Source organism: Sparus aurata, chromosome 23 (genome assembly GCF_900880675.1).
Source record: "Sparus aurata chromosome 23, fSpaAur1.1, whole genome shotgun sequence".
NCBI classification, from domain to species: Eukaryota; Metazoa; Chordata; class Actinopteri; order Spariformes; family Sparidae; genus Sparus; species Sparus aurata.
Genome location: NC_044209.1, coordinates 25,118,109 through 25,145,851, shown reverse-complemented (window position 1 = coordinate 25,145,851; position 27,743 = coordinate 25,118,109). Strand labels below are relative to the sequence as shown.

The 27,743-nt window shown below is 40.8% G+C and overlaps 1 protein-coding gene across 3 annotated transcripts; it reads left to right on the top strand.

Moving 5' to 3' along the window:
- Window positions 1–56: 56 nt before the first annotated feature.
- On the top strand, window positions 57–27,683 carry pbx4 (pre-B-cell leukemia transcription factor 4). 3 transcript variants are annotated; one of them, XM_030407433.1, is made up of 10 exons: window positions 57–882; window positions 4,913–4,986; window positions 18,050–18,294; window positions 19,364–19,554; window positions 19,713–19,848; window positions 20,130–20,286; window positions 21,684–21,686; window positions 21,780–21,883; window positions 22,906–22,992; window positions 24,126–27,683. In XM_030407433.1, exons 1-10 carry the CDS (start codon window positions 698–700, stop codon window positions 24,213–24,215), a joined length of 1,272 nt encoding a protein of 423 aa, XP_030263293.1. In that variant the 5' UTR covers window positions 57–697; the 3' UTR covers window positions 24,216–27,683. The 3 variants fall into 3 exon arrangements, with proteins under 3 accessions (XP_030263293.1, XP_030263290.1, XP_030263291.1); XM_030407430.1 differs by lacking the exons at window positions 21,684–21,686; window positions 21,780–21,883 and adding an exon at window positions 3,253–3,366 and having other exon boundaries at window positions 65–882; XM_030407431.1 differs by lacking the exons at window positions 21,684–21,686; window positions 21,780–21,883 and having other exon boundaries at window positions 65–882.
- Window positions 27,684–27,743: the final 60 nt, after the last annotated feature.

The window sequence follows — 27,743 nt, the reverse complement described above, 5'->3', positions numbered from 1 at the left end:
ATTCCAGATAATATAGAAATATATCTGCATCAGTAGCCCCCCCTCCCTCCTTTCTGGTAGTCTGCTGGTTAAACCACCCGTAAGCTCTCAGTCTGTGGTGATACGAGTTCAATGGTCAACGCGACGCGCACCGCTCGCGCAGCCCAGAACATCCCACATACTCGCGCGACATCAATAACAATGGCAAACCGTAGTCTGTTTTGGTAGGAGATTTCTGATTGGAGCTAGACGGTCCGAAAGCTTAGTCCCCGTGTTCACGTCTTATTTCTTTTATAGATTTGGCGAGTTTCATTTGAACACAAAAGTGTTCGTCTATTGTTATATTTTTCGTTTTTACATTTCTTTTTGAAAATGTGCGAGGCGCTGTTGGCAAGCTCACACAGTGTGTGCATGTGTGTCCCTGCTGCTTTTCTGCTGGGCTACAGCTACTAACCTAGCTGCTTTTCACTCGGCGCTTAGCTAACGCTAGCCTGGCCGCGTTTATTGACTTGAGGGGAAAAACCACAAGCGAATGTAAAGCGTGTTTGTGCGATCCGTTTTATGACAATAGTCTTTTATTATTTTCTAATCGTTGCAGTCGGGTACGGTAAGAAGTATTGTATGATTTGTCGTAGAAAATACTTTGCTGGCTAGCTAACAGGCTAGCTATTTGTGTGTATTCTTCGACTGAGGAAAACGGCGAGTTTTCTTTGAAAGTATGGATGACCAGACCAGGATGATGACGGGTCTCACCGGACTCGGTGGACTACAACAAGCCGATGTCGGTGACCCAGACTCGGTTAGAAAACAGCAGTCCCTCGGTCAGCCTCAACAAGACATAGGGGATATCCTACAGCAAATAATGGCCATCACCGACGAAAGCCTGGACGAAGCACAGGCCAGGTAAGACAGGCGAAGAGCCATTTTCCACACAAGATAGCTAAGCTAAAGTGCGCTGTGTGTTTCTTATTTTTGCTAAAGGACTCAAGCGTTTAACTGAAACGCTCGCGTACACTAATGCGTAATTGCAACATTAATGTGACTTCAAGTTAAATTGTATTCCGCTGCTTAACAAATCCATTTAGTTACAAAATAACTTGTACACCCACATTACAGTGCTGTTGTAGTTCGAAAGGAGGTTCTTTGTTTCTTCAAAACGTGCTTAATTGTGAGCTGTAGTTTGTAAACATCCTCACTTGGTTGAGATTTGGCGATAAAGTTGATCCTAATTGGTTTTCCAATGAAGTGTGAAATTAAGAAGTTTCAACTTCCCACTGAGTCTGTCAATGGTAGATGTATACGATGCACGTAATCACTTGCCTATCACTGTAGCTGTAACGTTATGCACGTTTTAAACAATAGTTTCATTAGATCACAGCTGTAGAGTCAATTACACACTGAATTGAAAAAAAAAACAACAAAAAACTAAACTTGCACACTCAAAGACTTAGTGTTATTTTCCTACTGGCTTATAGGACAATACAAAGTTAGTGACGTAAATGTCCCGTTTGCACCAAAACTATCAAGACGTAAATCAACAATATACAAAATGCTTTATAAGTGCTTTCTAGTACGTGTTTTAAGTTGCTTGAGCCAGAGCTATATGAATGAAATTGGATCCTCTGGTCATGTTGTCAAAGCTTTCAAAATATTTCCAAGCAGACTATGCCAAATTAGATTTGCCTAATTATAACAACATGTATCTGAAATGCTGCTCCACATCAAATGAGTGTCAATAACACTGGTCATTGAAATGCAAATGAGTGGATGAATTAAGGTAATGGTAAAGATTACCCAGTTGTCCCAGCATCAGCCCAGTGCTGTCTGTGATGACAGGAATCATTCATTCATATGACTTGTCACTCCATGTATGTGTTGGAGGTATTTGTATGTTTATTATTGTAGGGAGTATGCACTGCAGTGAGCAACTGACCCGCACTCATTTGCCATGTGGCTTAAGGAGCATAAGGTCAGTTTCAGATGAAGCGTCAGTATTTTCAACAATAGACAACCGTCCACTGCAAGACTGTGGCCACAGTGTGATGTGTCATTAGCTAGTGATTTTCCACCCAACATTTGACCACCTGGTTCTCTTAATTAATTCACTCCTCTTTCACTCCCTCCCTCCCTGGTGTTCATCCTTTTCATTGTGTGCTGGGTGCAATCAATTCTCCTATAATGTGTACGCGAGTGCAGCTGTCCGCAAATCGAGTTTCTATTAATGAGATGGTGGTGAGGGGGAGGGATGATGCTATACCAGAAGCCTATGAACATGGGATATTACCTTTTTTTCACTACAAGTTTGAGGACTTAATCAGGGCATTATTTCATGGATAGATGCAAATATTTCTACTCTGTAAAATTTCCTGTATACCACTATTTTTTTCTCCTTTTGGAGTCTTTATTCCCCCCGTTATTGATTTGTACTGACCATTTACTAGGGTTGTACCGTTATGAATCAAAAAATGTAAATTCCAGTTCTTTGATTTAAAGGGCTAGTTATAGTCTGGGAAATCATACAGCAGGCCCTTATATTAGATGTTAACAGGCTATTCTGAAAAAACAATTAAAGGTGTGGCTGCTTCGGAAGTGCCAGAGATGTCCTTGCTATATGCTTGTATTGATCTAAACTCCCACTGAGAGCATGTCCTCGCTGTGCCATATATGTGCAGGATTGATACTAAAAAGAGGAGAGCAATAGCCAACCAGTGTACTACCTACTTGATACAAATGTGTAACATGTGCAGCTCAAATCCTTGGTGCTGTCCATTGTATGTATGTTATTAATACAGCCAATTCTGATGATAAAACCTAATTTTGTTAACATTATTTCTTATGCATTAACTGACAGACTACCTCGCATGACATATGGAATCATTATGCTGTTTGATAATTTGCTTCTAAGGTTTACTCAGCGTACTCAGCTAATAGGCTGAAACATAACCAGACTTAAAGACTAAACGCAGTCTGTTGTTATTACAAAAACACTTTTGCTAATACATAGAATGTGCTTTGACTTAGGATGTGAAGTCGTTATCAACATCATACTTAACCCGGATCAAGTTTCCCACCCACACATCAATCTCTTCCTCGGTCATTATCCACAAATTAATGTGTGAGGTGGCTCTTGTGTGAGCGTGACGCCCCTGTCGTGCAGGGTGGCAGTGTGTTGGGATGGGGAGTGGTCAGGGCAGCGCAAGAACTTGGTGTTGCAGAGTACACTTCCTGCGCACCATCCGCCCTCATCCTCTCACCCTGTCGCCATATGTTCAGATGCTGGCCAGAGGACTCGCCGGCGCATTGGGGTGGATCAGACGACCCCACAGAGGGAGGGAGAGCAGGGGGGGGCATGGCAGGGGGTGGCCTGCCACTCAACTTCCAGCACAGGTCAGTACAGGACCGCATGAGCACCTCCTTCTCCCCCTCCTGCTCATACCCTCCATGCTGAAGGCAGCCCTCCCCCCAACTCAAATCCAGCAGTGACAGATTTGGTGGACAAAATGACTTATTAAATGGTAGAGACATAACTCTTTACATCATACTGCCTAAATATTCTCACAGAAAGGCAGTCTTTCGTGGCATAAACAGTAGGCGCAGTATTTTGTCGTCCCCATAGTCCCCTCATTAATACTGCAGTGGACATTCACAACTGGAATTGGTGTTGAGGTCAGGTGTAGCCAAATCATATTCATCTGTGGTTGTTTTTACTGTGTTGTTGCAAAAGATATGCTTTATTTTAGGGTGATCTTCAGGTTTTTCTTGTTATATGTTTTCCAATTCATGCTCATCAGAAACGGAGGCCTCATGCTGGTTTTGCTTTTGTTTTTCATCAGTAATGTAAAGTTTATGTTACACTTCTCCAATTACACATTCAAATGGTTGTTGCCACTGAACCTTGTTTTTGCAACCAATGATACCTGTTGTGATTTGTGAAACTCTCCATAGAACAATGCAAATACTTGTGTTAACTCGATGTGTTGGTGTAGTCGTTAAAAATACAGGGGGTGTACACAATTACTGAATCCTTTTTACAAGATAATGAAATATTACAACAGCACTGCAAACCATGGCTGCACAGTAACCAGACAGTTAAGGATCACATCTCCGACAATGTCAACATACACTGGACAGTATGACCTACAGTGGTTTGAATTAGAAGAATAAGAAAGAAGGCGACTTTAAGAATGCACATCTGTATGTTCTCAGCTACCAGTGCACTCTGATGTGTGCACTTTCAATACAGTAGTTAACATTAGAGACTAAATTGTTGAGTCATGTAGAGTGGCATTAGGATGGGGGCTACAGCATTCCAGGCGTACAAGTTCTAAAACTGGAGCAAGCTGTATGGGTGTGTGGGTGTGTGGATGTGTGTTGGGAAGAAATTTTGTTGCTGAGGTGTTCTGATTTGATTATGGTGAACTGTAGAAGTTTTGCCTTTTCTCCTTTAATTGCTATTAGCCTGATTTGTAATAAAGAGAACATCTGATTAAATTAAAATTGCAACTTAATCCTAATCCTCTCTATCAACTCACCATCTACTTCCATGGAACAAGTCTTTCTGTAAGAGGTAGAAATTAGATTACTGTGTATTAAATCTGGAATCTGGCGCTCAGTAATGATGACCTTGAGGTTTGGCATCATTACCTGTCCCACAGTGCAAAGCATCCAAATGACAACATTACTCTTGCTAGTTCAGATTGATGCATCATGGATGTTTCTGCACTGACAAAGGCATTTGGCTAGTGGAAATGCCTTTAAATAACGTGGCTCTGCTCTGCTGTGTTGCACTACACTCTTGAAATGCTATATGCATAATACATACAGTTCCTCTATCTGTTTTATGGGGGAGCACATGGAATGACTTGAGATGGAGGTCTGTTTATCGTAATCCTCCTCGCTCTCTCCCTCTCTTATTCCCTCTTCTCTCTTACAGGAAGCATGCCCTGAACTGTCACAGAATGAAGCCAGCCCTTTTCAGCGTTCTCTGCGAGATCAAAGAGAAGACGGGTGAGTTTCTACTTCACTCGTTTTCTTTGTGTTCTCCAGTCTGCATAGGTTGTAACCTAGTGCTAAGATGTACTGTGCCTTTGCTCCACTTTCTGTGGGACCAAGTTACTTTTTTATTGGCCTTGCAGAGAACTCTATTGATTATATCTGTAGTAGAATTGATAAAACTGCATGTATTGTGTATACTTTTACATTTACAATCATTCAATCAAATAGGCTTTGCTGTTTGTTGTTTGTTTGGCAAAATAATTAGAGAAACCTAACCATTTTTGGCCACTGTCCAGACTACATACTGACTGGCTGAAACTAATCTTAGTGGATCTGTGCCTTTTAAAACTTGAGTCAGACAGCAGAACATACTGTAGATCATGTGTACTACTTGGAATTCATATTCTTTTTACAATTTTGTTTAACATTTTGACTTGGAGTACCTGAATGCATAAATATACCCTGCTTTGCATTAATATCAATTTCCATGTCAAATGACGAACAGTAACATAACTAAATGTACGAATAGTGCAACCAACAGGCTTTAACAGTTGGTTTAATATCTTAGAAATATTTACTATAATATGGCCAGGGATAAAGATCTACTGTTAGAGCTACCACTACAAAATTATTACATTTTAAAATCAAACCTGATCCGACAGCAAATTTTGCACAGCTAGTTGACAGCCAGCAGATATGGAAACTCCACAGGGGTTATTGCTGTACAGTTAAAATGTTATGCTATTTCAGTACAAAGAGATGTTCTCTTCTCCCGCATTGTTAAAAAATCTACACAACACAGTGTAGTGTAAATGTGAATTTGGAATAAATTGCTATGCACATCAGTGCAGAATCTTGATGCAAAGGAACAAGAAACCATTCCAACACTGTCTAACAAATAATCATGCATTTCAAATACACATATCTGATGGGAATTGTTGCCTAAGTAAATATCTTCGATTTGCTCTTACTCCTAAAACTATTCAAAGTAAACACGCTTCTTATTCTCATCTTGTTAGCATTTTGAGACAGACTAGTCTAGTGTGGTTCAAGGGAGCAGGCCTGGGATGGATGGCAGATTGATGGTTATGGTAGTGTAAATAAGGTGTGTTTTTTTTAATCCTCTCCCTCTGCTAGTCTCTCTACATTCTTGTCTTTCTATGTGCTTTTTTTTGCTTTCACTTGCCTTGTGTATTTTCTAACAGCAAAACCTCTGTTGTTCAAATACAATTTGAAAATGCTGCACTGCTGCCTGTTGTGGCCCTCTGTCAATAATGTATTATTGCTCTCCAGTGATTGGACAAAAGTAAAGGCTAGGCTTGAGTGAGTGGGGCAGGGTACACTGTTTCCCAGGCAACCAGTGGTCTTATTTACCCTAATGCCATTCACTTTGATTTTCACATTTAGTCTCCCAGCAAACTAGAGAAGAGGGTCTGTGAGTACGCGTACAGTAAGCTTAGCAGAATCACAGACAAGGCACAGAGGGAGGTTAACAATAGATTAATGCTGGAGGTGACTATGCCAACCATGAGATATAGAGATCTTTGGCTTTGCCTCTACTGTGCTGGCCATCTGCCACATAGTGCCCTCGTAACTGCACTGTGTACCTGCTTTGGCATTTCTTAGCAACTCCATCAGACCCCCTGCAGGCCCCATTATGTGCCTCTGGAATGTGAATTGACTTCTCTTCAGTACAGCTTGTAGAATACCCAATCAGTAGTCTTCTAGTATCTCCACAGATTTTCTGCAGTATTTTTTACTAACAAACATGCACTTGTGTTGGCAAACCCACATACACACTCTCTTTTCCTTGCACACATACACACACACACACAGTGAAAAGGGATAAAAGCAAACTCGGTCTTGGGTCTACTCCTACTGCCTCGGTCTTGTCCTCTCCCCCTCCCTCTCTATGCCTCGCTCCCATTCTTGAAAGAGAAGACTTGCTCTGAACTCGGGGCTTTGATATGGTAATGTAATGGTGGTGGTGGAGGAGGGGAGGTGGGGTGTGGGGGATGGGAGGTGAATTCCTCTGAGTGCTGCAGTTGGTTAGATTGTTTTCATTGTAAAGGAAATGTTCTGCGCTAATGCCAGTACCCCCCCCCCCCCTCCCATCGCCCCCCCCCCAATTTTACAACAGTGCCTGCGTTGTCCTGAGCTCTCACATTAAACATGACCTCCATCTGCGTGAAATTTGATTCTTGTTAATACTTTATTAAAGATGCACTCCAAAAAAGAAATTAAAGCACTTGGAGAGAGACGAAAATGATCAAAGTTGAGAGCCAGTGAGTGGCTTTGCTTCAACTCAGTTCTGTTCTCCCTCGCTCTCATGGGTATTTGCTGTAAAAATAGCTCTTGGTGCAATGGGACAGCTTATGCCAAAATCTCTCACAAGCCACTGCAGTTACTCTCAGAAGTTTTTCATTTAGTTTGGGCATGTTTGAGGCAATTCGCCTTACTTTTATGCATTCCTTGAGCTTTACACATGACAACAGCGAATCTGTCATTCACTCTGTTCTGTCACCCTGCTCAAGTCCCGCTTTTACAAGCCTGAACAGTTCCTGCTGTTTATTTTTGGATGGGTTTTAATGAAAATAAAAATAGTTATTCTCGTAGAATTAACGCTATACAGTTTTATTGTTTTAGCTTGTGTGTATTTCTCTGCTACAATTGGACACGTTCACACCCCAACACCTGCCACTCATCTTGATAAGCTGTCTGATAAACAACTCTCTGGGTTAATGCTGCTATTTGGCAGTGTAGAAATGGTGGCATGCTGGCCAGCATCTTACCCAGCCAAGACTAAAATGTTCACCTCCGTTGTAAAAGTTAATGTCACCATTTTTGTCATTAATATGCATATATCTGTACTCGACCAATCACAAATAGGCCATGTATCCTTCAGCAACAACATGGGCATCCTGCTGGCCTATAGCCAGTGTGGTGATAACTTGAGCCACAGTATTGCTCTGTTAGGTGCCCAATTTCTCCAGAGTCCTAACAATGCATCTGGGGCTCTGGTTATTTGCTCTCTGCCTCTGCCATAGACGCACTACCTTCTGTCTGTATTTTCTTAACAGCATCTGGGTGAGGTTTTTTTTTAGGGCTGATATATTGCCTGATTCTTTGAATAATTAGTTAAGTATTTGGTTGAAAATAGACCAGCCATGTCAAGTTTGTTTAATTTGACAAATATGTATCTTATGTTGGAAGGAGGTGTCTTATTTTCTTAAACCACCTACGAGCACCAAAATCTCAGTGACTGCCAGTAGAGCCAGCAGCTCTTAGCATGTATGTTGGCAAAGCAGCTAGCAGTCAACCCATCATCACATCGTATTAATGTTTTGACAAGAGTGGTGAATGGTGAGATTTTGCAAACTTTGTGAACTTAGGTTTTTTTAGTGCTACTTCTCGTAACATTTAATATGCAGTCTTCTCCTATTTAGTTATGGTAGCTTATCAATTGATATAAAAAGGACAAATTCAAACAGGCTTTTAACAAAATCGTTACAGTAGAACTGTTACCTTGTCATGTATAATATAAGTATGTGATGAATAAGTTGAGCTTTTTTTATGTTAGACTGTAACCACAAGCCCTTTTTGGAGAGAAACTGAACTATTAAATGTATGTTAAATCAGCTTTTTGGGGTTGTGATGTTTTGTAAACCATGTTCGGTCCTCAATCAAATTATTACCTTACCTGGGTATTCACAGTATTCAAGTGGTCTATATGCATTACAACACCATTTCAGCAGCCAAATGGCCCCAATTATCTGTTAATTGAATTACAGCATGATTGCAGTTGTTAAAACACCAAAACAAAACAACACTATTAAGGGTCACATATAGTTGCCATGTGTTTATTCAAAGCCAGAAAACAACACATCACAAGTCTTGAGAAATCTCATTTGAATTTACTTTGCATGAAAGTTGAAACCAAAACATCACGCACCAGTGAGTTCGTAGCACCCAATATTTGTGAGAAAGAATACGGCTTTACATGATTGATTTTGATTTTTGTATTCCATCGACTTTGACTGAGTGCAGTACCTGAATTCCAGAGAATCACATGCGTCACTGAAATAATGTAGTTATTATTAGTTTTCAAAAAGCCCAATTTGGAACAGAGCCCTAAAATTTTATGAGTTGTTGTGAACCCGTGGGATGTCTTTTATTATATTTTTATGAGGGAAAGCATACAGTGCCGTTTAAGCCAAAAATAGTAACAGGATAAAAATAGCTTCTGGCAAAAATGCAAATTATTATTAATTTAGGCTATGAAACCTGCATTTTCGGTTTCACTGTCACTTGAGTCTGAAATGACAATATGCCATCCAGCTTTGTACAGCTGCAACAACTTCTCGATTCGGTTTTGATGTAAAAAGTCTATTTACACTTACTATGCGGTGGTGCTCTAATATCTCATTGGCTTTTCCAGCAATCTCTGTTCTGTTTTGTGGTGTCCTGCCACTCAATCGCTTTTTTTTCTCTATCCCTGCTCCTTTGCAGGAGGGAATGAAAAAAGATAGAGTGTGTGTTTGGGGGGGGGGGGGGGATGCAGGAGTGATACAGGGAGATTGATGAGGCAGTAAGAGCAGGAGTAATTACTCGGTGTCCATTCCCCAAGCCAGATTGGCAGACGGCTAATATCACACAGACCCCTGGCCCTGACAGACACACCACCGCCCCCCACCCCCCAACTCAAACTGGGGAGGCAGAGAGCACCCCAACCTTCAGCCTAGGCCTAATGGTGTGTGGGCCAACTGATTTCCCCATGTGGTATTATTCCTGTAGGAACTGGCCTTCTGTATATTGACAAGGGAAACTGCTGTCTTGAGTGTGCTGTAGGATGGGAAAAGCTCAGTGGAATTGTTCACCTTTTAAAGCCCCTTTAACACATACGCTGCTTCCCGTACTCAAGCTGTGTGTATGTGTGAACACAAATGTCCGAATCAGTTGGCCTGGACATTAAACAGACTTTACCCTTTTGGCTTCCTCGTACAAAGTCTGTCTAATGTCCGATTGAGCTTATGTGTGAATAGAACAGGTCATTGTCAGGAGAATTCATAGTGAGCAAGTGAACTGATGATGATGTTGCAAAGAGTGTAGCTGTTAAATAGTCTGTACTCTTTTCCGCTTGCCTGTATTTTCCTTTTCAGTTTTTTGTTAATATTACGGATAAATCCAAATGAATGCAGTATTAAAATATACGTAAAAACAGACCTTCTCCCCCCTCCTCAAGCATGATCTATCTGAGCACCACCCAAACAAAACAGTATTTCCAGTAGGTGAGAAAACATGTCCAGTGGAAAATCTCTTGTTTTGTGCTGAAATTGTGAAACTTTGGTACTGATTCTCCAGATATGATCTGGAATTGATATGTGAAAATGGCTAAGACTGTTGTAATATGATCTCGGCCTGCATTTTAGGGGCATCAATGAAGTTGGATGTGGAAGACTGAGTATAAAAGTATCTTCTAGTTGATATGCATTAACAGCATGGATTGGATGAATTAATAGTTATATTAGGACAAATGGCCACTCTTGGATTTTTTGTCTAATCCAATTTGCCAAACACAATTTACACTTGATGTCAGAACAGTAGGTTTATTGGACGAGGACATGAGAACATGTCTATTGATCTAGAATGTGCCTATTTGCCTAATATTTGGGGCTATGGATGTGATTTTTAAACATTAAAAGCAAGATAAAGTTAAACAGAAAATGACATTTAATTGATGATCAAGCTTCAGAGGGGTTAGTTAATACATTAAAAGGGTCAGCAAATAAGTGGACACACAATTTCTGGTGAGACACACTGCTGAAATGATATTGACGAGTGACACAATAGACAAGGAACCATGTTTGTAAAACTTGAGACGTACTTTGGATCCAGAAATTTCCAAAAATGTATACCCAACAACAAGAAACCTGGAAATATTAAATTACCCATCAGTATTGGCCGAGGATCACCCACAGGGCTGACTCCTACCTCTTCATTTCATCTACCCTCCCTCTCAGCATTGCTATGCCTCGCACACTGCTTTTAGGCTTTTCTCTTAAAGGAAGCCAGCGTCTCTTTAATTAAAGATATGTAAATGTGGTCTCAGCTGGATTGCATTAGTTTGGTGGCAGTGGGATGGGAGAGTGTTGGAGCCTAGCTCCTAATCCTGACTAATTAAGGATTAATTACAATTGATGGGAGCCCTCCACCCCTCGGCAGTAATGCACATTGCTGTCTCAGACTGTATGTTTGTATATTTCACACCATGTCATAAATGCAGAGGAGAGATGGAGATGGAAACATCAGGGCTGGTGGGGGGGATGGGGTTACCCCGAGATTAGCAGGATGCATTAGGTCATTACAGACACCAGGAAGCTCACGGTCTTTTTTAATCTTGTCGTTCAGTATAGATTGTTTGATGCAGTTGTACTGTTTGCTAATCCACAATAAATCCATATTCTGGGAGGGTGATAGTTTGTGTTTCCATTAGTTTGTCATATCTGTACTCATTTATTTGTGCTCAACTTTGCAAGGCCAATTTAGGCAACCCTCCTGTTAAACCACTGGTAAATTGTCACCCTGACCAGCCAGACATGTTATCGCCATAGTGATTTTTATTCCTAACTGAACTGGTACATCGGACCTGTGCAGACTAACCATGTAGCCTCAGCTCTCTCTGGCACCATCTGACTGTGTCATAATGCTTGTTCACTTGTTATAAATGGGCACTGCTCTTCTGATCTATCGCTTAATTGCCACCTAATTTGCATAACAGTGCAAATTAACGACCTCTCAAATGAGCGTTCATTTTTCACAAAGTCTTTAGGAGCTCCTTAAGAGTCTGTGCTAATGAGCACAGGAGGCAGCTGGCCTGATGAGAGTTGACTGGGGGAAGATCCTAGCAGTGCTTTAACAAGCCTCCTGCTTAGGTGCTCTTCGTCATCCTCTTCTTCCTCCTGTGACATTTCGAATTCTTTCTTCCATGTCTCTGCGTCTTTCTGTGTGCAGAACTGTACTAGACTAGGGATATCATGTTAGAGATTTAGTCACAGCTGCTAAACAGTGCTTAATATATAGTATAACACTATTCATTTAAGCCCTTTAGTGCCATGTTGACACTAAAGTATTATCTTAAAAATATTTGGTTTTGCACAGGAACCCAAATTGACAGAGGAGTCTGTGGTCTGTTGCTAGTTTATTTTGCAAATTGGGTCATGTTTGGCCAGATTACTGAACACTGGCTAGAAGGAAACACCAGTATACTCTTTGTAACTTGAGTTCTGTTTATTCAGTGCAAGCCATGCTATCTGGATGGGATTGAGAGGAAAATATATTTTAAATGCATTCATTGTTAGTCATGTTTAAACTCAGTTGAGTTTTCAGTTTGATATGGTTAGCGGGACTTGGTTCACACATGATTTATATTTTTGATTTTATGGGCACTTTCAGTATAACTTTTTGAAAGGAATATGCTTTTTTATTTTGGAAGTATTGAACCTGAAAAGATTTCCAGAGTATGCTTGTTGGATCAAGTTTTATATGGGGAAAAAAAGGGTTTTTCTGTTTTTGTTTTTTTGATCTTAGCTAAAATTGCATCTATGTACTGCTTATGGAAGTTGCTAATAATTGTATTTAATTACAGCTGGCTTTCACTGATATTTCTTGCCTACTTATAGTAATGGCTCGTTAAAAAACTATTGGAATGGCTATCAGGGAAATATTAATTAATCTGGCAAAACTATGCATATAAATAATAGGCATGGGGAAAAGACATTGTAGTGCATTGTGTTTTTTGTCACATATCTGTGAAGATTAAGTGACACCACCAACTGATCATTAGTGTGTGTATGAGTGTGAGAGAGAGAGACAGTATGTTTGTGTGTGACCATTCAAGGGGGGTACACGTAGTCATCACTCGGGTGTCCAAGCCTCTCTCTTTAGTTAATTAAGGGCTGATTAATGATGTGTTGGACTGAAGTGTTGTGTTTGCCCAAGGTGTGAGTTCTCCAATTCACACCTTAATCAGACCACACTGTGTTTACTCAGAATGCTTACCTCTCTTTGTGTGTGTGTGTGTGTGTGTGTGTGTGTGTGTGTGTGTGTGTGTGTGTGTGTGTGTGTGTGTGTGTGTGTGTGTGTGTGTTGTGTGTGTGTAGTGTGTGTGTGTGTGTGTATGTGTGTGTGTGTGTGTGTGTGTGTGTGTGTGTGTGTCAGTCAGAGTAGGGGGCTGCGTGCAACAGGACTCTAGTGAACTACCCAAACAGATGCTGATTAGCGTGAGCTGCTTAAAGTAGGAATGGACAAATGGATTAGACTCATTAAGTTAAATATCCTCAAGAAAAACACCCTTTTAGAAGAATTGGGTACACACTTTTTATGTTGTCTTTGAAGTAGAAATTTACCTTTTCCCAATATCCATTTGGCAAAAAGCCCATCAGGGAAATTATTCATTTTTAATACCATATTCTACAACTTGCCCACAGCAACATTTTATACACCCCAAGCCTGTCGTCGAGCAACCCATATTCTATGAAAATGGCCTGTTAAATCAAAAAGCTATAGGCACAGAGGAACTTGTTTCTAAAAGTTGACATTAATAAATTATTACAACATGATATTGTAAAGACTTTGCCATTGGCATTAAGGCTCCTACTCAGATTGCTAAAGACTAAAAGTCATTATATGAGCACATGTGATTTTCACAGACTTTACTGGATGACTAACTACACATAATGAAGGTGAAGTTTGTATTTCATTGCGTGGATTTAAAGGTCAAGGACTTAGACGGAAACTGCTCTTTCCCTCCCGAAAGCCACTCATCACTGTTTTTTCTTCATACTGCAACTCAAACTCAAACAGAAAGGTCAGATATGGTCTTGTCAGGTTTAGATTTTGTCAAATCTTTTCGAGCTATGTTAAATGAGACCTGAGAACCAAATTCAACCTGATGAGTTAATGGTAACCACCCTCAGTGTCATGCAAAGTTCGGAAAGGTCTACTTCTTATTATAGGCTTTATTCCTAAGGCTGAAAATCTGCGTTTAAAAACAAGTAAGAATAGTTTGGTATTCGAATGGCCCAAGCTCTTGTTTTCTGTAGCGTGATTTCTATTGCCCTTGCACTATTTTATAACCTGCAAACAGTTTTAAAACAGGGGTTTACCTGTCATACCTCCAGAGCTGCAGTTGAGATTAGTTTTTGCAGTTTTTGTAGGGAAATTTACATATTCATGTAGCATATTTTCATTGTGAAAATCATCTTTCTATGGCCCATTCTTCTTTATCTGAATTCTCAGTCTGTAATGAAAGGAAAAACTGATGTTTTCACAGTCCTAGCTTTTCACTCTTTCTGGCTCGTTCGCTCTTTGGCACGTCTGTACTCTGGCTTGTGTATATTTCTGTAGCCTCTCTCTCTCTCTCTCTCTCTCTCTCTCTCTGTCTCTCTGTCTCTCTCTCTCTCGCACACATATCTTCTCCTGTGACTCCTTTTTTCAATTCTCCTTGGTTCTCCTTCTACCCTCTCTCTCTCCTTACCTTTTTTTCCCCTTTTTTTCCTTCTCTATCCTTCTCTCTCTCCCGCTCTCTTGCTCTCTCCCAGTGAAAGGCTGAGAATACCCAAGGGAGCTGATGCAATTAAAATGCTAATCCTGTCTGTCTACAGAGAGAGGGAGAGGGGGGGCTGACAGCATGAGGGATTGCGGCTCACATGGAGAACTCGACTGAAATGGAGAACAGAGGGAGGGGGGGCACTGGGGGAGGTGGGTGGGGGTGCGCTGAAAGGGAGAGGGGGAGGGGATGTGTGTTGGGGGGAGACAGAGTGAAAAAGGGGATGCTAGCGAGGGAAAAGACAGACAAGGATAAAGCTTGTGTTGTGAGCTGAGCAATGATATACTGACTGCGTTTAAGTCTTATCTATTCCTATGTGCGGAAGGCATTACAGTTAATGTACAGCACTACACTATTGGTTAGGTTGTTCACCCTTACCTGCACCACTTCATATATTGTGTGTTGTGACTGCACAGCACACCGTTTTCCACATTGGGTGTGCAGAAATGAGAATGATTATGTATGCAGTGAAAGCCCAGCTGGATACCCTGAATATTTCATAGTATGTGTTGCTCGCTCCGTCTCTCAATGCCACACAGCCTGGCTAGGGTGGTAACGTGTGCATAATGGTATAATTTCTAAGAGCTGGATGTAGGCCTTAAGCCCTTCCTATTTATAAAAAAAGGGAAAAAAAGTGAATTTAAGTATCATTACTTACAGCACTTTGAGTTTTAGTCTCTAAGTAACAGAACCAGCCCAGTGGCGATGTTGGGAGCCCGTTGATCATAAGGAAATGCTGCTTAGATTTTGGAGTCGAGCAGCGAGCCAAGCTCAGGTTTTTTCTTTTTATCATCCTGTTTTATATTTTTCAGTCTCATGGTTGTTTTGCTGGTGGAGGACTTTTAGACTCTGCTCCCATGTAACTTGGCCTTTTTTGTGCAGTATCTTAACTCATCTCAACAGCTGCTATGATACTACTAGGCCACTAGACTGTGCATGAGTGCAATTGTGGGTAATCACAGCTTAATTGGAGTAATTAGGGGAATGTAGGGGCATTAGGCTACAGCTGGGGGCCATAATGAGGAGTGGGGGCAAAAGGGAGGGGGAAGAGGTGAGAGGCTTCAAGAGCCACAGTTGCCCTCTTTACTATAGGTCAGTTTTATGTGAATGGACAGTGAAGTCACCACACGACTAAATAAAATCAGAGTTGTCTGTGTCAGGAGTTGCTAGATTTTTATCATCGTAGTACATACACAACTTGATCTACCCTCAGAACGTAAACAAAGTATCCAAACAATCATATAGATTCAACAGGTACAAAACAAATACTTCTGGTCCTTGATCACTGAATTAACTACAGGCTATCTGGCTTGGAAGTGTAGAGATCGTTAGTGAATGAAAGGAAAGAAAAAGAGGAGGGAAAGAGATGGGCGAATCAGGGTCATTAGTTCAGGCGGCTGGGTCTGCTGCATTCCTGAGCCCTGAGATGGGGGAGCAGCAGAGCAGGAATGTGCCTTGGAGAGAGAGGAGACCTAAGCAGAAGGAAAGAAAAAGGCAAGAAGGAACAAGAAAAAAGGGGGGAGAGGGAAAGTTGGACGCTTTTGCTATGAGAGGCCTTAAATGGTGGAACAGACTCATTTATCAAATGAGGTTTAAAAAAGCAAAAACTGGTCTGCACCATAGCACTTGGACACTTTAACGGTTTTGTCCTCATTTCTTTCACATCTGTTAGCTCTACAGTGCAGCTCTACTCATTTGTTAGCCCTGACTGCTCCATGGCTGCAAACTTGTTTTTCAGCATGACTCTCTACGGGTAAACTCTGTCAGCAACTTAAAGACTCAAATGATTGTTTAAGTCGTGCCAACAATGAGTGAGTTAATGTACCCCCAACCTTTCATGATGAGCTTTGACTAACTTGCATAATCCTCAAAGAGGACAAGCGCCTAACCCAGTTTCCACTGGGATTAATCTTGTCATCCATATTGTTAGCGTCTGTCTTCTTCAGAACCCTGTCTGGTTTCACCGCTTTTTAGATTGGCTTTTACCTCATTAATTAAGTCTCCAGTTACAAAGATCAACATATATATATTGATATAGTGCTCTTTATTTGTGACCAAACCAACATTTTACTATTATCCCACATTTTAATATGGACTGATCTCTATATTAGTTTTTAAACTTTCCACTGACAACTTCCTGATTTTCATAATGTAGATATCTTACTGCACAAACTTAAGCTTTTCTGCCCAGCAAGTGGACATGTGTTTAAGGGCGGCAACTAACAATTACTTTGCAGATTAATATCTAGATTAAATTCAAGAGCCATATCTAGATCAAATTTAAGAGCCACAGGTAATTAAATTAGATTTGATTAAATTTTGTGAAGTAAAAAAAAAGTGTTTAAGTGTATAACATCTTTAAAGTCGATCTGTGTGACCCTCAGTCCAAAACTCAAAGATATTCATTTCAGGTCATACAAAACAAAGAAAATCAGTGATCACTTTTGCAAAAAATTAACCAGTGAATGTTGCTTGAAAAATAACTGGGGAACAATCAATTTATCAACGTATTTGCTGTTTGATTTTGTGTCGCTTGGGTCATTGATTTCTCAACTGATCTTTCAATCTCTGATTGTGTGCAGTTTGAATTAAAATCACTTTGAAAATAAATCGAGTAAAGGTAACATTGGTACTGTAGAAATTGTGTGTTTGATATCTCATTATTTTGATTTACAAGATAAATTAACTACTGGTAACTAATGTCCCCAAGACACTGTATCAAGATACCAAGTTTCTTCTCTTACTTTCTGAAGTTGAGTGATTGAGAAGCAAGAGGGGCAAGAGAAAATTTAGTTAAGTGTTAAAAGCTTCAGGCTCTGAAGAATAGATGGTTGTCTGTACTTAAAACTTTTCAGTAACAGAGTGGTATCTGTGTGTGTGTGTGTGTGTGTGTGTGTGTGTGTGTGTGTGTGTGTGTGTGTGTGTGTGTGTGTGTGTGAAAGAGAGAGAGAGAGAGAGAGATGAGAGCATGGCTGCAGGCTGACAGAGGTCCTGGTATAATGCAGTGGTGGGGAGCAGCAACTGATAACTATACTTATGGCCACTGGGGCTCATAGTGACAGCACATGCACTCCCATTACTGGTCCCATGCCTCATGCCCTTATCTCTGGCAGTCTGCCACAGAGGGACCACACTGCCCTCTGCTGTTGATTTAGAGGAAGTTCAGGCTCATTGAGAATTCAGCCAGGCGCTCATAGCAATGACTCAGGGGAGAAACTTGACTGGGTTTTGACAGGGCTGCACTTCTTTGAATTTTAGCAGTGATAAAGCATCTTCCTATGCACCTCCACACTATTACCCTTCTCCTTGAAAGGAAATGTGTAGTCTTTCAGTTAGCAAAAACTTTTTAATCAACAGGTTTTCTCCGCCTAAGAAAAAGTGGTCTGGCTTGGCCAGTCTCTTTCCCTTAACAGATAAATACTAGCAATGCCATCCTAACTCCAATACTTTCTCTCTTCTCCTGTCTAGTGCTGAGTATACGAGGTGTGCAGGAGGAGGACCCCCCAGATCCCCAGATCATGCGATTGGACAACATGCTGCTAGCAGAGGGTGTGTCGGGACCAGAAAAGGGTGGCGGATCGGCTGCAGCGGCTGCAGCTGCAGCAGCAGCAGGGGGCTCGCCCACCGACAGTAGCATTGAACACTCGGACTACAGAGCCAAGCTTGCCCAGATCCGCCAGATTTATCACTCTGAGCTGGAAAAATACGAGCAGGTGTGTGCAGAGCAGACGTTAATGCTTGATCATACACTGTTATCCGCAAATAATAACATGTTCTGTTACAGTAAATGCAGGTCAGTCATTCTGGTAAAGATCATCCTGTGCTCAATAAAGGGAATTATTAAACTTTTGTCCTGTTAGATATTTAAGTTGCATGTTGCTTTATTGTTGTTTTGGAAAACAAATGTGTGCAAGGATTGGACTTTACAGGCCTCAGGCAGCTGAGAGACTGCAGCTGTCATTAAAACAAAGGCCACACCAGGTGACCTCACTTTAACCAGCCTGTGTATAATCTGATAAATCAGCTGCTGAAGTCCAGTTGGAATTAAAATTTGGGCTTTTCCTTATTGAGCATTCTTGAAGAATCTTAAATCCTTCACAGTTTCCTTTGCTTTAAATTTAAATGATTAAATAACAGTGGTGGATAAAGATGGTGTCTTCATTATAAGTAATAAGTTACTGATTGGTATGAACAGGCGTTGAGATGGTGTTCTCTGAGAGACCACAATACCAAATATTGTATGTCTTAGGTCTTTATTCTTGGATTATGGTCTTTAGCTCCGCATACTCCTGGTTTTTAATGGCACTGATCCACTGTTAACTGATGTTTCACTGATTTAGGTTTGAGAACCATTGCTGTAGACTGTACCATTTATTCTCAGTACAAGTCAGCAATTGTCTGGCAACAAGTCAACCTCTGAGGGCCACAGCCAGTGTTTCAGGGCTCACGATGTAGACAGCACATATCAAGATAACAGATATCTGGACCAAGACTTCTTCTTTCTTGCCTCAGTTTTTTTAGCTAAACTTTATAAAAAGATATTTGTTTATGAGGGCGTTTGGTCATTGGTCATTACTGCTCAATAAAAAACTGAACCAGAACCCTTTTGATACTAAAGCCTTGCCTATAGATTTTGCATTAATTTACGTGTGTGTATGTATATGTATATATGGGATGCCTACATGTCATCATCAAAACTATGTCAGAGTACTGGACAGAATCTTTCTTCTCTCTATACTGTAGCATTGAACTCCTGTCTCTCTCTCTCTCTCCATGGTCCAGGCCTGCAGTGAGTTCACCAACCATGTAATGAACCTGCTGAGAGAGCAGTCTCGCACACGGCCCATCTCTCCCAAAGAGATTGAGCGCATGGTGGCCATCATCCACCGCAAGTTCAGCTCCATTCAGATGCAGCTCAAACAGAGCACCTGCGAGGCCGTCATGATTCTGCGCTCACGCTTCCTTGATGCCAGGTCTGTCTGAATGTGTCTAGCTGAAATTATTACTATCTAGGTTTGTGTTAGATGACTGGTTATTTTCGTGAAGACTGAAGGGATCAGAGCATGTTGACGATGTTGACAGCTATGTACATTCCAAGCATGTTGGTCATTATCTCTTCTCTGTTTGACAGACGTAAAAGGCGCAACTTCAACAAGCAAGCTACAGAGGTGCTGAACGAGTATTTCTACTCCCACCTGTCTAACCCTTACCCCAGTGAGGAAGCCAAGGAGGAACTGGCCAAAAAGTGTGGGATCACTGTGTCTCAGGTGAGAAGCTAACACCACTATTAGCAAAGACTTTTTTAAATTCAAGTACACTGTAGCTGTTGTCTTTTTAGAGAACCACGTGTCTGTTTTTAAGATCAGTTTCACAAACACGCATTCATACATGCATTCATAAATGAGCTTCAGTTAATTAATCTTTTTTTAGATGAATATAAATCATTCCTTTTTTTTAGCCGAGGGAGATACAGCAAGGATGCTGTGACAGCTAAATGAATGTGAAGGAAACAATGCATTTGAATATCTGACATTCATCTGTCCCTCAGGTCTCTAATTGGTTTGGCAACAAGAGAATACGCTACAAGAAGAACATTGGTAAGTTCCAGGAGGAAGCGAACCTCTACGCAGTCAAAACAGCGGTGGATGCTGCCAATGTGTCTGCGCAGGCCAGCCAGGCTAACTCTCCGGCAACGCCCAACTCAGGTACCGTATGCTCCATTTCATTTACCCTCAAACCCCACTTCTCATTTACAGGCTTTAGTTTTGCTACTCTCTAACATCTCTAACATTGTGGCTGCATAATTTGTCTTTTGACTATCGGCTAAGAATTTCATTGTGCTATGATTTGTATCAGATGCTGGTCTTGCATATATATTTAAACTCCTTAATATAATTTCCTACTGTTGTGATGCTCATTGGTATCAGTTAGAGATTCTCACCTGATGTCTGCTTCAAATGCTTTCCGTCTCTCTCTTCAAATCATCCATTAATAATTTTTTTTCAAGTTATTGGCTTTTGCTGTGCAAGTTGCCACATTGTTTCGATCTTTCGATATCATTATCTTATTTCTAAAACAAATATTCAACACAGCACATATTAATAACATAGAAACCCTAATTTGCTAAGAAAATGCTGAATGGATGGATCAGTTAGGTGATCACTCAGATGTTGTGATGCGTTTAGTCAGGTCCCTTCTTATGGATTCTGTGTACTCAAAATAAGTCGGGACCACTTTGGACAGCTGCGTTGTTTGAAACTTTGGTACAAGCTAAACTCAAAGTTGTTTGTGAGAGCAAGGGTGTTTTTATAAATGAGGTGTGACAAAACAATGGCATTTCTGCAGCAGCCTGCATTGACCAGAGCTAATGTCTTTATGAATGAGAAAAAAAAATGGAAAAAGTCAACATAGTAAGAGGGAGCATAATGTAGGTCACTGAATGGGCAGATGCGTGCAGTAGTCCATAGTTCATTCATGATTGGATCAAACTATGATCTGTTTTGATGGTTTATTTTGTACATATTTCATTAAACTATTTAACTAAATTGCACAATTCAAACCATTCGATGAAGTATGTGATAAAAATGTATGAATGTAATCAATATGTTGACACTAAATTAATCAGGATGTCTTACTAAAGAAGGCATACAACTACATACAGTTATACATCACAATCCATGTCTTGAATCCGTGTGTCACACAGTTGATCAAGACAGAGCATTTAGGCTTCCAACCAGAATGTTCTGATGTGGAGAGGGATTCAGATGTGGTTAAATGAGACCACAACATGAGGAATGAACACTACTGTCTCGGTCTCCACTTCTGTCCCACCTGCCTTCACTGGGGATGGCAGCCATCCATGAAGAAGGGCGGAAACAAAATTTACTTTTAACTATTTGCAGATGTAAAATGCTTGTTTGCACATATTGCAATTACATAGACATGTTTTTTTGTGATTTTTTTATCTATCTAGTACACATTTCAGCTATTTTTTCTGTGCAGCTGATGTGTGCGCGTATGCCAAGGAGACACCAGGTTTTTAGGCCTGTTAAATATTCTATTCCGAACAAGATGGTTTAGAACACTGACCCTCATGTTGAAGCTGGTTTCAGTCAGTGTCCATGACCAGTAGTGACCTTTTGACCCCATGGCACTGTGGTGGGCCTGATTGGATATCGGCTATGTATATTGCCTGCAGGGTCACCGGGGTCATACAGTTTGTCTCACACAGGCGACGCCTACCTCGGCCTGCATTCACTCAACGGGGAGGGTCTCAACATCGCCCCCTCTCTACAGTCGCAGGTATGCACTGAGGACAGCTGCAGAGTTGACCTCAATGCTGTTAACCCAGCCACCCAGAATCCCTGGATAGCTACCCTTAGCTAGCTCCTTTGACCCCTCCTCAGATCCCGTCCTGACTTTACCTTTGACCCCATCAAATCCTCCCCCAGCACAAACAAACACAAGCTGACCCTTTTTTGCTCTGTACAATGAGCCCTGAGGAGCTTATAGCTCCACTCGAGAGGAGTAATGTCAGTTTGTTTTATTGCTTATCCCTCAATAGTTACACGCTCACATAGTCCCTACTCATATTTACTTTACGTTGTGTCAGACCTGGCACAGGTCTCCTGGACCCGTTGAGGGGCACGGGAGCCTCCATGAAGGCTCAAATAGTTGTAAACATAAAGGTGGAATTTTTTCAACCTTGGGATTTATTACTTAATAGTCAGTGTCTCTACTTCGCTTTACTCCTGCACCTCTAAACCCTCTACAGCCCTCTGCCTTTTTAGTCTTCGTTTTTCCCTCCTATTTCTCCATCCTTTCTCTCCATTTGTTCACCCCCTTGTGTACACCAAGAAGCAATTTCGTCAAACCGAACTGTCCCTTGTGATTGTTGTCTGTTAATAGATGTGTACAGTTTATTCGTTCTGGAGGGATCCACAGATTTCTGCTGTTTGTCTAGGACTGAAACAAAGAAAGATATATTACTGTATTAATAAAAATGCAAGATAAGCTTTTGGCTTCAGCTGCAGTCTTTCAGGGGATTTAGAGCAGAAGCTGTTTTATGGGGAGTTGTGAAGTTGATGAGTGAGCCACAATGTTAAGTGGTTGCATTGCTTAAAAACAACTGTTATTTAAATCGGAGAATTCACTGGCAGGAAAACAGACTGGCTCTGATGCATACAGTAGAGGTTTGTGGACACCACCACTCCTATGTTTAGCCTGTTGTCATTTTTGCTGATGGCAGAAACATTTGTTTAGCTATCTAATTGTTGTTGCTGACATTTGTACTGAAACTTATGGGTGTGTTTTGTCTGTGACAGGTGGATACCCTGCACCGTGCTACACACCTGACGGGCGGCTATGAGGAGCTGTCGGGTAGTGGCCTCTACACCCCTCATCGCATGGATGTGAGTACCAAACACAAGCTCCTTTTGTGGTGTAGTTGATAGAATATGCTCAGATAAACCACAGCCATAGTTGGATATTTTTCCATAAAAATGCCAAACTAGGATAGTGAGTGTCGTATGCTGTACAGACTGAAAAGCTCCTCGATCAGATTTGTGATATTGGGCTATATAAAGAAGAACATTGTGACTTGCTTTTGTTTCTTTCCTGTCTCGAGAAACAGCGAGCACTGATTTGGTCTTTGCACGTCAGGACAAATTTCATCAGTTTTTTTTATGATACTCATAAAAATTGTTTTACATTTTAATGATTGTAATTCAATCAGATGAAAACTAAAATTGCACATTGAAATACAGTCATTGAAATGCTCATGAAAACAGTTAAATGTAGCCTAGATGTCCAAAAACTATTAACCGCAACATTTAGATGTCTTCAACTTGCAAATCAACAAATCAATGTTTTCTGGGATGTTACAAGCTGTTTGTTGCTGGGAAACTATTTCCAAAGAGAATTTGATTTCAGGAATGTCATACTTGATGCTGAAATAAAAGTGTGCTTACATGCACAGTAACCACCCTACAATGGGCCTTTTCAAGTGAGCCGATTTCTTAAACATCAGAAGATCAAGGAACTGGGTGTAGAGGATGAGGAAAAAATTATTTTCCCAGCTATATTTTTTCCCTGAGAAAGCAAATTTATCTTTATGTTTCATATGTACATAGCAAAGTAGGAAAGCAATCTGAAGTCACAGCCGAGCAGGTTGATAAAATGAGAGATCATTTCATTCCAGTGACGCATCCTCTTATCTGTGCAATTCTTTCCAGAGTTTGGCTAAAACTACAAGTAGGAACCTTTTACCAAAATCTGATTACGCTGGTATTCAGAACAGGTTTAGATGCATCTGATTGATCTGATATTCAGCCTTCAGGCACGAAGAAACCGCTGCATGTAATTGGCTACCATCATGTTTTAACAGATAGGTAGTTCATAGAATGAAAATCATTTTGTCTGCAACCTCTAAGCCATCTTGAGGCTGCATCATTTGGCTTGTAAGCACAAATAGAGCTGATTTAGACTACTAATTATAAAACTCCTTCTTCATGCAAAATACACTCTCTTCCCTGACTGTCTGCAGGCTAACAGCTGGCAGGACACCACCAACCCCCCCTCGGTCACCTCCCCTCCTGGTCCTCCTGGCAGCGTCCACTCCGACACCTCCAACTGATTCGGTGGCTCTCCCTGCCATCTCTTCATTCCCACTGCAGTCTGCTTTGACTACCATCCTCTGTCCTCATTTTTCACTACTCCCTCGTCTCTCAACTAGACAGCCGCACAAGGCTGTACTCGCATTTCATAAACACACACTGTGCTGGAACACAGGACAGCCGAACAGTAGTTAGGAGGAGTTCTCCCTCCGCCCCACAGCTCCACTTCAACGCTAGAAGCTCCTTAACTTGGAATAAAAGAGGGATGGAGCTTCCTGATGCTGAGACAGATAGGAAACATCTTTACTATCAAGGACTTTTTGAAAACCACTGACCCAGCTGTGTAGATGATCATGATGTCTGTACATTATGTGTATATGCACGTTAACTTCACACAGTACTCACACAGCTTGTCCATGTGCTGTTGACCTCTGCACTCGACCCTTTGCTTTGGAAAACTGTGTGTGATTGCCTGTATCTGTTGAAGCCTTGGCATTTGACAGCCAAACTGTTGATGCGGATCACCATGGAGCTCTGCTCACCTTGCTCGTACCAAAGTGCTGCCCCAGTAGTTGTCAACACAGCTGTTCCTCCGAGACCACCCTCTGCCAACTCAACTCAACTCAACACAACACAAGACAATGTTGTATCTTCCAGACCTTTATAGCTTGATGTTTCATTCTGTTGGAGATTTCAAAGTACTTGAGATATGCACAAATGTGCATCACCCCTTCCTCCATAACACACCCCTCACAACTTTTCAGTCGTTTTCATCGTGAGCTGACATAAAAAGATGTGTCAAGCACAAAAGTTAGCATCCTCGTTATGGGTGTCTCTACCTGTATAAAGGGTAGTTAAGGGGATCACTGTTCTAAACCAGACAGGACAGGTGATAATAGGGCTGGTGAGAAGAGGAGGAAAGGGCAGAGAGGGGAAGAATATCTTTGGTTGAGTGGATGTGACTAATAGCCCTTTTTGTTGCTAACCAATAGAGGGTGTTAGTAGATGGCTTGTAGACTTAACTTCTTGCTTTCTGTCCACTAGTTTATTTGATTGTAGGCTATTTTCTAATGCTGTTTCACCAAGAATGCACCAGCCACCACCAAAAATGAGCTCAATAAAGCATCTAAATGACGTTAGGAGAAGGTCGGAGAGATTGTGGGGCATTGATGTGTTATTGGGACAAGTGTGACATGAAATTTAGAAACGTGACCGTCTTCCATGCATGTAGGACTTCTAGGCGTGATATTATTGTTTTCATTTAACTTTCCAAGTTTTTAGCTTCGTTTTTATTAACAAAAAAATAAAGGGTATAATTATTACAGTCAGACCAAAAAGGAAAAAGTGCATCATGTATTGCTATGATGTGTGTCTCTGTGTGGGCGTGTGTACAGTGTTCTTGGGATGTCTTAGTCAAACTGGCTGGTGCCCTCTGACCTTTGTAAGCATTATAGAGACTGGGTGCTTCCACCAGCCAATGACACACCAGGTGGAGTTCAGCTGAGATCTCCTCCCCATCTTGAAACATTTAAGCTTGTGAGCCCGAGGCAACACACTACAACCTTCTGTTGTACCAAAACCAAAAATACCACATTCAGCAATGTAATAATGCTACTCTGTGTCTCGCTAAAGTTGGTGCACAGCCACCTTTTCAGTTCGAGGAGAGGAGGGAATTATATTTGTATCTGTGTCTCTCTGTGTGGTGTTGTCATGCCTCAAGTTGATTTGATTTTTGGGGTTTTTGTTGTGGGGCATCATGGGAGGGAGGGAGGGTGGGTGGAGTGAGGACTGTCATATCACACCTGTATTTTGATTGTGAGCATAAAAGGTATGCTCTCCCCTTTACCTGTATTTTAATACCTTCTGGTGAAACCACAACTAATTTGTTTTATTGTTCTATGGCCAATTGGGCAAGGGCTTCTCTCTCTCCTCTGTTACCAAAAAAAGAGGCAGCACTGGGTGTAGTAAAACTCTTAACTCGTGTTTAAGACAAAACCTGCAACGTTTTTTGGGGATTTTTCATTTTTTTGGAACTATTTTATACATTAACTGTTATGTGAATAACAAAGCATTTTTGATAGTAAGGTAAAGCCTTATGAAGATTTAAGTGTCAGTCAAGACTCTGTTGAATCATATGTTACAGAACAAAACTTGAGCTTATAAGCTGGTCACATGTGATATCCCACATCTAATTACTTGTTTTGTTACTCATCGCAGTTCGTACGACTGTAACCTAATGAAAAACGTTATCACCGCACCAAATTATCATCCTCCCCCTTTTTCTACCTGTTGTAATGGATGTCACTGTACAGTTTGTGTAATGTTTCAGTATTTTTTTGTTTTTTTTCTTTTATAAACTTTGATGTTTGGTTGAGATGCCAATTTTATTTGGCCTTTGTGTCACAGGATTCATGATAACTCTGTATCTATTTTGAATATTATTTAGGTCTTTTGTTACATAACCGGGAGGCAACGTAAGGTTTACAGGTTTGACATTTGGTGCTGTGGGATGATTATTGTATCAGCTGAGGTTCTCCAGTGGACAGGATTTGGTGTGTTTTGCGTTACAGATCGATTCTCTTTCAGTTTCTACTTTTTTCACACCTAGAAATCAAATTTTTTTTCTTATTTTTTTTTTTACTGCTTAAATTATTCAATTAAACTAGAGATGTAGAGTGGCAAACGGAGTTTTGAAATAGTTTTACAGTTACCTGTGCCGCTAAATGTAAAAGGTGCAGATGTTGCCCCTTAAGTGGAAAGTTTCTCTCAGACACTTAAGGCTGTAATGGACTGGGTAGATTTTTGTAATGCAGGCAGCACATTTGTATACAACTGAGATGAAGTGAATGCGAGTGATATGAGAGAAATTCTGTGACCAGTACATGGCGACTTTATTAGAAACTGGTTTATTCTTGTGAAACGAGAAGTGCTACAGAAAGAGAGGCAGAACTCCACGTTAAAGCAGATGGTCTACACTTTGCTCCTGTCATGCACCACTCGCCTCAAAAATAATGAGTACGGCAAAAACATCCAATAACAGAACTTAATTTTACGTTTTACTGTTGATCACATCTACATCTTGAATTCTGTAAGAGACTAAAGGACTTCCACAGCACCAAGTGGCTTCTTAAACCTTTTTGATTTCTTTGTTTTTATTAGTATATTTGTATCTCCCCTCTTTCCCTTGTATTTACCCCTCTCTCTACCTCTGTCTTTCCATTTCTCTTGTATATAACCCCCCACTGTTTTCAGACTTGTGAGTCTGTACGAACTCCTTTTATACCTCAACTTTAGAATTGTTCTAGAAAGAGTAAAAACAAAAAGGAAGAATATGACAAATTGTAGTGTTCTTATTAGAAAATTAATAAAAATGATTTAGTGTGATTTTTTCAGTATTTGATTTCAGACTTTAGGAGTGTTTCATTTTATAATTTGTCACAAATGCTCTTGTGATAGTCAACTGTAATAAAAGGAGAGATTGCACCATCTGATGATCAATATGTGAATCTGTCAGCCTCACTGAGACTGAGGAAAACAATGATTTTTTC

Bases quoted from the DNA above. Each gene is read 5' to 3' on its own strand.
- pbx4 (XM_030407433.1), top strand. From the start codon at position 698: ATGGATGACCAGACCAGGATGATGACGGGTCTCACCGGACTCGGTGGA. The intron at 883-4,912 runs GTAAGACAGGCG...TCTCTCTTACAG, and splicing joins CTGGACGAAGCACAGGCCAG to GAAGCATGCCCTGAACTGTC. The intron at 4,987-18,049 runs GTGAGTTTCTAC...TCTCCTGTCTAG, and splicing joins CGAGATCAAAGAGAAGACGG to TGCTGAGTATACGAGGTGTG.